This window comes from Lepidochelys olivacea, assembly GCF_965140295.1.
Source record: "Lepidochelys olivacea isolate rLepOli2 genome assembly, chromosome: 5".
Classification (NCBI taxonomy): Eukaryota; Metazoa; Chordata; order Testudines; family Cheloniidae; genus Lepidochelys; species Lepidochelys olivacea.
In genome coordinates this window covers 109,835,409-109,847,666 of record NC_140415.1, presented here as the reverse complement: position 1 = coordinate 109,847,666, position 12,258 = coordinate 109,835,409, and the positions used below count along the sequence as shown (strand labels likewise).

The window sequence follows — 12,258 nt, the reverse complement described above, 5'->3', positions numbered from 1 at the left end:
GTAGACGCGATACAGCCTACAGTAGACGCGATAGCTCGATCACTACCCACCGATTGGGCGGGCAGTGTAGACGTATCCTAAGACTATGCCACGCTATTTTGGAAAATGAGATGTGAAATTCTACCCTGAGTGTTATAGGAAACTGGCTGTTTTAGGGTCATAATTACAATTTACAGGATGTAAGAGTTCTGAACCCTCCCTCCAGTACAATTGTAAGCACTATTTAGGAATCCTGAATAACCTAGGAAAGAAGATAAAATATGCTATAATAGAAAATAGTGTTTTGGGGAAAGGATATATTGAAAGGCTGCTGTCTGGCTAAAGGTAAAACAGTTAGATTAATAGTCGTTTGTGTTTTCATTTTTATGCTAAGAGTGACAAATTATATTACTCTTTGGTAAACTTTTTTTTTATTAGAGATATCTGGCTTGTTTATCTGACTGTCTGTGGTTTTGTTCTCTATTCTATCCTATCTTCTTCTATCCAGGTTATTATATTGAGCTCATCACCATGATATCTGAGAGACTTCCAGAATTGAAAATAAACAAGCAGACTAGCAGTGTCATGTGAGGTTTCCTCTTCATCCCTCCCCCAGAGGGAAAAGTCATGTGTATGTGTTTTACTTTCTTCTGTTGGCATATTAATTTTTATATATATTATGTGTTAACAGGAAAGTGAGATCAAAGAAGTGAGATTCCATTTTGATTGTAAATTTGTCAGGCTTGTTCTCATTCTAAGTACCTATGTGAGTAAATCTCAGAGCCTGGGGCCAGTTCTTCTGAAAGCTCTGTCTCCCACACATGATACTGAAAGTACGATTGGAGTAGTTGAGGGTAGTCCTGATCCCCAAAGGATAAAGTTGCTTTTTTAGGAATCCTCAACCCAGAGCACGCAAAGCCTTAAAAATAAGGACCTAAACTTGCGAGTGACAGTGGCCAAATAAGTGTGCAGACAAGACAAGAATTGAAAATCTTTTGGCTAAGTGGCTGCAACTTTATTGAACCTTTAACTTTGAAAAGATATCTCCTACTTTGAACTGTCACCAGCTTTCCCTCCTTTGCTCAAAGTGATGAGCATCATAGCCTTGCCTATGTCAATCAAGCCTGCATTTTTCTAAGACCTGATGTATGGTTAGGCAGTCAACCCACTGCATGTAGCAACCACCAGGCCTTGTGCCAGTGCACAGGCCTCATTACAAATCCAAGGCTGATGCTGAATTTGCACAAAAAAAGGCATTATCCCAACCCCTGACCTCTGTAGGGTTGGGAGCACTATCTACCTGATTCAATCCCCATTCATTTTTCTCTCTATAAAGGGGAATCTGATCCATGTTGCTAGGGCCAATTTACAAATTGTAATCGTAAAAATCATCAACAAATTAAGTGTACTGTTCAACTGCAAGGATTTGCCAATAGCAGGGTCTCATACAATTGCTTTCAAGTTGCGAGGTGCTGCATCCCCAGGAGCTGGGACTGTAGCACCCTGCCTTATCACAGTTGGCAATACAGACAGAGTAATGAGAAATAGATACCCCATGGAAACAATAATTATCATAGAAATAGAGGGTAGGGTTGTGTGCAAGGCAAAGTAAAAAGAGGCCTGCTTCTCACCCATGCTGACCTTTCATGGGTGACCTTTAGCTGCTTGCCATTTAACCCCAGTGCCTCCCTGACCCTGTAAGCTTGTCTGGACAATAAGAGGCCATCCTGCTTAGTGTGGTGATCTGTAGGAAGCTAATGAAGTAAACAGCGTTGCTAACCAGTGTTGTTGTGGAAGCGTGCTCCGGCATTCTGCACCTCTGAGTTATTTTCAGAGTTGATATTTTGATGTTGGAATAAATTGCATTGCAATAATCTGGTTGGGAGATAATGAGTGTGTGTACATTGAAGCCAAGTCATCATCTACAAGGATGGGACACTGTCTCCTAGCCAATTAAAGATGTTAGAATTCATTTGGTGCAGATGCAGCTAGGTGAGACTCCAATTCTAAGCCATAGTGTCAAAACTGCACCCCCAAACTGCAGAATGTTTTCACAATATATGGACGTCAGTCTTTGCCTAGTGTAGACAACATTTCTGTAGACAGCCTTCTGTGTGTGTGTGTGTCTGTGTCTACCAGCATAATCTCGTCATCCAGTTTTTCCTCATCCATGTGCTGATCTTGCCCAGATGCTGGGATAATTGGGAGACGATGAAGATATGGTAGGTTGTGAATGACAGAATTGTGTTCAGTGGATATTGTTGGCAGTTGAAATCTTACAAATCTTACAGTCTCCAAACACCTGCATGTAAATATCAATTAGATCAAAGGAGAGATTATAGTTCTGTGCTTCTTCAAGGCAAGGGTTTGATAGCAGAAGCACTGTTGCCAATCATTAACTCTGAGTACAACCCTTGAGGAAGGATTCTGTGTGTGTGTGTTTTTTTGTCTGGACCCCTACTGCCACTCTAAGGTGGGATAAAAGTGTTCTCTGGTAGATAGAGATCCAAGAGTATGAGTGATTTCCATGGGTAAAGCAGAAACATAATTTCTGTTTTTGTTTCTGTTCCTAATCCCAGTTTGAAATCTGAATGAGAAGGATCTAGTTATTGCCTGTAGACAGATGTTTGGAGTCAGTTTTTAGCTAGCTTTGAAACAAACATTTACTCAGAGAAGAGCTATTTGATACTAGGTGGTGGCTAGCAAGATCTGATGCATCAGGGAACATTTCTTTTTAGGGACTGACAGACTAGAGTATGTTCGATGTATTTTATTTTTTTCTGTGAGTTGCTGGCAGTCTCAGTCAAAAGGGTTTCTGTTGCTCTAGACTCCCCATCTAAGAGGGGCAAGACAAGGGTATAATTTGCAGGTCTCTCTCAGTATATCTGGGACTTCCTTAGTGAGCCTGGGCTGAATTGGGGAAAGGAACTGGCCATATCCTTGACACTGTGTGTCATGTATGGCTAGCCTCCTTCCCCAGATGTGGATGATCTTGGAAAAGGATGAAAACTGTTTTGCAATGAATGATGCTGGATTCTGCTGTGGATTTCAAGCATGCTTGTTTGAAGCTGTTCACCACCTGAATGGTTCTTTTCAGAATGTCTTTGGCAACTGTTATTAAGATGGAGAAGGAATATCTCTTGGCCTGTAATACGCTTCAGCATAAGCCTACAGACATTTGTTCTGTCAGTCTTTCAGCCCAAGTTTCTTGCCACTGCTTCGCAGGTTTGTCCATATTTTTGCACAAGGAATCCGAGAACCATAGGAATCTGTGTGGTGATGGGGAGGAACAGGCTGTTGGGGAGCCACTGTGTTAATGTGATCATGACTTACAAGCTATGCAACTCCATGATCTATTTGTGAAGCATTGTCCTTGAGCATGTTATGGAATGTGATTGGGTAAGTGAACCTTTGGGGTCAGATTGTGGTTGCATGGTACTCGTGTTGCATAGAGGCAAGGAGAGTCCTGACCACTGCTTGAATGAGGTGAAGATCTGTCCAAAATTGATTAGACTTTATTTTAAGTTGCTTTAATTTTTGAATAGCTTTAAACTGGCAATTTTGTAATCTTGGCTAGTTTTGTTTGGAAAAATGGTTACTTCATACTTACCGCAAAGAAATAATAAAATAAATTGGGGGAATCTACGTATCTAAAATCCTAACTACATTATTAATACTTTAGGTTATTTAATCTGAATTTTAAAGTGTAGGCTTTCTTTTTTCCCTTTATGTTGTTGTTTTTCTGTTTCCAGGAAGGGCAGAGAAAATAAATTGTTATTTTTACTGTTAAAGCCAGATTTGCAAAGGGTTCCAATGTTGGCAGACACAAGTGGGTTCTGTGCAGGAATATGGGTCTGCCCATGTGGATCCCTTTGCAAATTTAAGGCCCTAAGTCAGTTTCTCTCAGTTGTATAGTACCTAGAATGATGGATCTTGGTTGGGTCTCTTGAGAACAGTGATGGCTAGTACAAAGAAGCTAGTAGAGCTAATCCCATCTACTTTGTGGCAGATACCTTTCTTCTTTCTCTTCAGTAGAAAGAGTAACCAGGAGAGGAAAGCTGGGAAGATTCTAGCATTTTTAGTGGCATATCATAGGTCTTGTCTTCAATAGAGAAAAAAGTGTGTTCTTACTGCATTTTAGCGAACACAGGGTAATTAACATGAGTTAAAAACCAGGCATTTTGTAGTTTTAACACTTTAGCCATTCAAGGCGCTAACATATGTAAACTGCAAACTGCCTTGTCTTCATTAGGATTTTAACCACGTTCGCTAACCACATCGCAAGAACATGTGTTTTTCCTACTGATCACAAGGCCTATGGGTACGTCTACACAGGGACCCTGGAGTGGTGGGAGAGTCCCAGCTTGGGTTCCAACCTGAGCCTTGAAGTCTACACAGCAATGAAACAGTCCTACAGGCCAAGCCCCAGAAGCCTGAGCCGCCTGGCATGAACCAGCTGCCGGTTTTTCTTTGCTGTGTAGACATACCCTGAGGCAGAGAGAGTGATGAACTGGCCAGCCTGTGACTTGGAGGCAGTGGGTAGGGGCCTGTGAACAACAAGAAAAGAGGGAATAAGAAGCTCTGACAGGGTAGGGGGGTGTGTGTGTGTGTGTGTGTGTGTGTGTAATATATATGTATGTATGCATATAAAAGGAAGAGTGGGGGACATGGGGCTTTTGCAGTGAGCAGTATGTGAAATGAGGGGCTTGTCACTAAACCAAAGAGATGGGAGGGTAAGGAACAGAGCGAAAGAGGTTGCCTGCTTATTTTCAATAGTAGTGGAGCAATGGGAAGAGTTACAGCAGAGAGGCGATCTTGTGGGAGGGAATTTCCCGTTTGTTTAGTTGGTTAATTTTATTTGGGATGAGAAATGATTTTGTGTGGGTGGGATCAGAAATATTTTTGCGGGGCATGGAACTTCCAGCCTCAGTCCTACCATTTAGTTTGTGCTCTTGTCACCGCTGTTGAGTACTAATGTAACACAAATAATAAAATGTTCTTTCTAGTTCTTAATCTCACAAACAGCACTGGAATTCTTCAGTTATAAACCCTGGAAGAACATGTCTGTCTTAAGTGTCAGCATTAGGAAATAAACTTGAAATTATGTTTAGTTTGATTTAAATCACCAATTTTAATCATGATTAAAATTAGCAATCAGGAAACCTTGATTTAAATAATTAATTTTTGTATATGTACTTTTTAGTTATTTTCCTAAAGAAAGATTGATTATCAGGGTGGTATAACCATTAAAACATGTATTTTGCAATTAAAGATAAACTTTATACTAAATTTGGTGCAACTTTTTTCTAAACAGGAGGATACACTGTTTCTGTGTGATTTATTTAAGCAATTATATAGCTTATACATTTATTCAGCTTGCTGATATTTATATTTTTATTATGTTAGAAAATAGTGAATGACACATTTCTGATTTACTATATTAATGTTTTACTGTTGATTTGTGTCAAGGTACATTTGGATGGAAATTGGAATTCAGTGAAAAATGTACAAAAATAGCATTTTAAAATTGTTAGTTAAACAAAACCGAGTATTGAGAATATTTGCAAGAAAATGCGCTGGAGATAGTGCTTGTTCCATAAGTTTTTTTTAGTGCTTGTAATTTAACTCTGTCATTGCATATTTCTCTTTTTAAGTTCCTTCCAACATTTCAACAGTGTCAACAATAAAACCGCTGTTTCCCTGCATTTTGTTCAAGGCTGCAGAACTAGGCCTCAGGGTACTCAGCATGTGTTCAACATTTCTCTTAAGACCAATGTTGAGAACTTTGGGACAGGGACATCTATTTTTTCATGATTTTGTTCATGAACTGTCATCAGATTAGGCCAGTTCTTGATATAGTGCTCAAAACAGTCCACTACTGAGTTCCATCGCACGTCTTGTGGGAGAGTTAACTTGGTTCTTTCCACTTTTTTCAGAGCAGCTGCTGCAAGGTGGTTGTTACGGAAGCATTTTGCAATTTCAACAACATTAACCTTTATTTCTGGAACTCTGAAGTCTTTGGCTAGGAGATGCATCAAATGAGCACTGCAACCATATGTTGTTAGCTTGGATCTCTCTCCTAAATTATTTCTTCTAATCTTGGATACATTTGCAGCATTGTCTGTGACCAAGCTGCATATTTGAATTTTTTTTCACAGTTTGTTATAGCTTTTACTGCTACTTTTTGTAAGTATGCTGCTGTGTGTGCTCATTTTCTGATGTATCAATTGTTTCTGTAAGGAAGACGTTCCCTTCTTCTGTTGTCACACAAGCACATACAACAGGATCATTGTGGACATTGCTCCACCCATTGCTCTACTCAGGTTAACACTTTATCCATTTGTCTGTGACATCTGCTCTGCTGGGTGGACTGTATCCTGTTCTTAATAATTGAACCATGTTAATGAAGTGTGGGTTCTCAATCGTACAGAAAGGGGAGTTTGTTGCATAAATAAACCAGGCAATTTTTTCATCAATTACCTCTTTCTGTAATCTGCTAGTTCTTATCACAAATTTATCTATGGTTGTTTCTGGATGATGGAGATTTTTTTTTCTTTTTGCTACAGGCGATATATACTGTAGCTATGTGACATACATGATGTGACTGAAACACTATCATTGGCAGATAACTCTGAAACTATAGAAAATGATGGTGATCTTGAAGGTGGATAGTCTTCAGAATCCTGTATGTTGAGATTCTCCTAAACAAAATAAGTCAATGCAGTTATTTAATTATTATTACTATACTGCTAATTTAGTATTACTCATTCCATTCACTGACAGTACTACTTTAAAGGTGAAATTGTAAAAGGAAGATCTGCCTATTTCATCTATTTATTTTTTATCACAACTTCATCTAAAATGATAGTACTGTAGAGTAACAACTATATTTTTTGCTCAATGAGAATTCAAGAATAGTTCAGAAGGAAGACAGGCAGTCATTAAGAAAGAAGTATGAAATAAAAAAAGTTTAACAACCTGAAGATCCTGCATGTTCAGACATGTTCCTTTCATCATCTTCAACGCAGCTTCCTCCTGAAAAGGAACACTTCTCATGATGTTGTTTCATTCAGGCAACCAGGCCTTGCATTTCTTTGTTGCACTGTTTGCATTTTGCACGCACATCTGTCTTATCAACAGGTAGAGGAACTTCATTAAAATATTCCCAGACTGGGTCTCTTTTATGGCCTGCTGCCATTACAGGTTTTCCCTTCTAGTGAGAGAATGGTATGGTAGATCTCAAATCAATGAAGACTACACTCAGAAAGACCTCAAGTCTTCTGGAATCTGCTGCTCAAAGAGTTTCACTTTTGTTTCTACTGCCTATCCCTCCCTTCTCACATTTATCTCCAGACTTCTTCTCCTTGTCCAGATCTATTCCGCCCCCAACGATCTTCTATTCATTAAACTTTTTGAAACTTTGCACTTTTAGAGAGAGGTAAGGGATTGACTCTGTGTACACAAATTTGCAGAGGGACAATAGGGTTGAGGTTGGTTACTTCTCACCCCTGTATTTTATTTTATTTATTTAAAAACATTTTTGCTGTTAACAAGCATGTTATCTCTGGAGTCACAAATCCACAGTTTGAGAACTGCAAAATTAAGCATCTCTGATGGTATCTTCTAGACTGAGCACTGAGTCCCATTGGGTACATAGAAAAATTAACCTAAATAATCTGTACAGAAGCCTCTGGAACCCCATAAAATTGAGTCCCTAATCCATGAACTATTGGAACTCGTTTACAAAATTTTTCTTAAACATTACATGAATATATTGTCTCATACTATAGAATTAGAATTTATAGTCCCTATTTCATGATGAGATATCTTTGAGCTATAATGTATCTTAATTAAAACTATCTTTAGATTGGTTTTTTCTTCAAAAAGCATTTTATCAAAAAAATTTGATTTAAATAAAAAAATCTGTTTATTTTTTTATCCACCCTGAAATAAATGGTATTCTATTATTGTTTAACAGCACAATTAATCATGATTATTTTTTTAATTGCTTGACAGCCCTAACTCTATATTTTTATTTTATTACAGTGCCATCTTTGAGTCAAGCTCTAAGTGTTATTTTTTTTAAGAAGTGTTATTAAAATAATGTAATAGACTATGGCTAGAGCCAAGATACGGAAGCCTTATAGCAGAGAGAGTTTCCTTGTGAAGACAAGTGTGTACAGAATAGCATGTGGCATGCTTTGCTGTGGAAAAGCCAGGAATAAACTGGCAGGGCTTACTATACTACCAAACCTTAAATAGTGGATTGAGTTTTTTGAAAATCTAGCACACCTTTTTGTATGTCTGAATGTATAAATAGAAAACACATATTTTATAGGTTTTGAGTTTTTAGCATTTATGCATTGAAAAAATACCACCAAGCTCATATAAATGCATTGCTTTAGTCATAAATGTCTATCTTCTTTTTATCATAAATGAATCACATCTTATCTAATGTTATTGCTTTGTTCAGGAATCATTTTCTTCATGTAATTTTTGAAAACTAAACAGTCTTTTCTGTTTCCCTTTGTTCATAGGATCTCTTTGTATTTAGACATGAACTTGCCTTGCTAAGAATATCGACCTTCATGGGCATAATAATGTTAGGTGGAATAAGTGGACTCTTTTACACTCAACTCATGGGTATTTTCAATGTGAGTATTTCGTTGTTCGATTTTTCAGATAGTTTTATCAGTGTATTGTAACTCAATTATATATTTGCATACTGTCAGGCAATGTGGACCACATATAAAATCAATAAAAATATATGAACAGAGGGACTGTTGTATTAGTAGTCCATCTTTGTCTGGCAGTACTCTGTAGGAGGGGAAAGTGTAAGAAACCCTTGAGTTTTCCGTAGTGGAACAGTTATGGAATAACCAACCCATAGGGGAAATATTTTCCTTATTTCCATCAGTTAGTGAATGGCTTTTGCCCTGTTAAGAGTTTATATCATTAATTTTTTCCTATGTAGTGTAACTCTGGATCTATAATGCAATAAAAGGTATGCAAATGTGTTACCCTTTTTAAAATTTTACAGTATTTTGGCCTCAATTACACTTTGAGGCTATGAGTTAATTATACATTCTGGGTAGAAGAAGCTTTTATTAAATGTTTAATAAAAGCATATATTTTGAAGTTTTCTATTGTTAAGTTTGCAGAAGCTTGGTTTCTTATTATTAGCAGATATTTTGTGTTCCTGTTCATTACAGTTGGAAAATTTCCTTTTTGCTGTACCTTGTTCTTTCATACCCAAGTCCACTTTGTTGTTTAGTTTGCCCCCTTCATTCCACTGCGTGAAATCAGATTGTAAGGTCTTTTGAGCAAAGAGTTGGTGTGTTCTAAGCTGTACTGTGGAGTGCCTCGCATGCTATTGGGCAGTGTTGTAGAATAATGAATACTTGTAAACGGAGCAAATTTGATATGAAATCGATAAAACACAAATTTATTTTTAAAGAGCTGTTTTAATAAATTAAGGGTAAAAGTCCTGATAGGAGTTGTAGTTAGCAAGAGACAATCATTAAGCCAGGAAATTCAGAGCTGAGGCTAAATTTAAAAGAAACCCAAACATCTGAAATTACGGGAAGTCACAGTTTAAGGTATTTATGCTACATTAGCATCTGCCCCCTGGAAAGCTCTCTTGTGATTTACAGAGATGCACAGGAGTGGGTGTAAGTGGGATTGGCTAGAGCAGAGGCCTTTGGAGAGTGGTGAAGCAGAACAGGCAGAATTCCTGCCCTTTTTCCAATGCTTGTGCTGGATCCTCTGTGCAAATTGTGACTAGATGAGTTCAGCAAACTAAAGTTTCACTCTTCTTTCCCTTTTTTTAGAAGGGATGCTGAAATCAGGTTTACAAAGAAAACTGAGTTACAAACTTAAATAATTCTAACCTGCTCCATAATCCAAACAAACTAGCACCACTGCATAATACAATCTGCTAAAAAAAAGCTCAATCATCGTCCTATAACTTTATAGAAAACAAAGCCGATAGTTCGTGTTCGTTGTTGAGAAGGGATAATGCAAGTATGCTGAAATGATTAATTTTAACTTCATCTAAATAAGATTCAATTAATTTTTACTGCCAACCCTGCAGACTCATCATGGGATCTGTAATGTAGCAGGATTCTTACCTTCTTGTTTATCACCAGAAATAAAGAATCAGGCCCTCAAACTAAACCCCTGCAACTTCATTGTCTTTATAGATTACACCCACAGTGATTCGGTGCAACTGCATTCTCTTTAATAGGTTTGCAAGGTGTAAGTGATTGGAACTTAATAAGCAGTCTTGTTAATGAGGCACAAATGGAATATAATTCATAGCTCTCTTAGCTATGCCAGTTCTACAAGGCTAACAGGAATAAAAACAACTGAACATGTATTTTTGTCAATACACTGAGAAGAGAAACTCTGAATGAATACAATGGGCAGATGAATGAGGTGGCACCTCTTTATACTGCTCTTCATTGTGGGTTGAGCTAAATATTATCTTAACTAGAACTTGTTGAAAAAGCAGTAAACATTTCACAATTAAGAAAATTGGTTTTACAAAATTAGATGTATTTATACAAAAATTTTAAAAAATGACCAGCTCTAGTCATAAGAGAAAGTTACAAGCCATTACAAAATATTGTATTTGATCTTCAGGTGCACGTGAGTGTCATTATTGAACACCTGAAGGAGGGAGATGGATGGGGAAAGAGATGGCTTGCTGCCTCCTCCCTGTTATCCTTTCTCAAAATCCTGGAGTTAGGCAGGAGCTGTTTTTTCAGCTCCTAATGAAAGTTAGAACAGCATTAGTCCAAGATTGCCAGAGCACAACTCTGACAGTTGGCAGCCATCTGCCTGAAGCATTCGGCCACTTCTCTTTCATTCATTTTTATATATTTTATTTATATATATAAAAACAAACACACACACACACACACAAGGAAAATTCCATCTTCCCATGGTTGGTGGAAGGTAACAGGATAATCGCTTCAGCAGGATCCTCTGATGTCATGGTGGGAGGCTAGTAAAAGCAGATTATCTGTGACCCAGATAAAATAATTAGAAATTACTTGGACACTTACACATAACGGATCTACTAATCTCATTTCCAAAGTTAAAAAAGATCTGTCTCGCAACATAACACTACCAGATGTTTCAATTGAACTGCATCCTTTGCGGAGACTAATCTGAACCCTAATTTTAAAGGATTACCTTTGATTGTTTTTATTTAAAATACCAAACGGGATGTGTTTTCATTTTTCCATATGTTCTTACAAATGATTAATATAGAATTAAAGGATTTTTGTTCAGTTTTTCAGCACAGCCCAGCAATTTCATGTCTTTCTGTATTACATAATATAGCTGTATTACACAGATGATATGTTGTTTTCCATGCTAGCTATTTAATATTTCTCCAGTCATTGAGCTACATACTGGATAGATTACCATAGTTCTGATAAATATTGTGTAGTCTCTGCTAAATGTTGATGCTTATATTATCATAAATTTAATGGGCGGTGACTTTAGTAATTTGATTAATGCTGTCAGGCTTTCCTGTTAATTAATTCTTTAAACAGTGTACAGTGATATGCCAGTATCATTGGACATCAATACTGTGTGGATGGGGTAGAGATATTTTCTCTTTATTTACTCTGGGAAGGGCTGGAAGAGAAAATATTTTAGCACCTGGTGTTGAGTAGCTTGGTCTATTGTTCTTTGTGATGCCTTGACCATCCATCTAACCTCTTGTCCTTTATAAGCATTTTAATGTGATCATTTAGGTTAACTCCTGTATTGTGTTTCAGAGTAACAGCCGTGTTAGTCTGTATTCGCAAAAAGAAAAGGAGTACTTGTGGCATCTTAGAGACTAACAAATTTATATGAGCATAAGTTTTCGTGAGCTACAGCTCACTTCATCAGATGCGTACTGTGGAAAGTGTAGAAGATCTTTTTATACACACAAAGCATGAAAAAATACCTCCTCCCACCCCACTCTTCTGCTGCTAATAGCTTATCTAAAGTGATCACTCTCCCTACAATGTGTATGATAATCAAGTCACACCACTGACTTCCTGAGGAAACTACAATCCATTGGTGATTTTCCTGATAACACCATCCTGGCCACTTTGGATGTAGAAGCTCTCTACACTGACATTCCACACAAAGATGGACTACAAGCCGTCAAGAACACTATCCCCGATAATGTCACGGCTAACCTGGTGGCTGAACTTTGTGACTTTGTCCTTACCCATAACTATTTTACATTTGGGGACAATGTATACCTTCAAATCA

General features: G+C 37.6%; 1 protein-coding gene across 1 annotated transcript in view; it reads left to right on the top strand.

Moving 5' to 3' along the window:
• ZDHHC21 (zDHHC palmitoyltransferase 21) overlaps positions 1-12,258 on the top strand; it is a 53,789-nt gene that overhangs the window by 26,187 nt on the left and 15,344 nt on the right. The window contains exon 7 of the mRNA XM_084627774.1: positions 8,517-8,633. Coding sequence (XP_084483900.1) covers positions 8,517-8,633 — 117 coding nt within the window. The remainder of the gene's footprint in view (positions 1-8,516; positions 8,634-12,258) is intronic.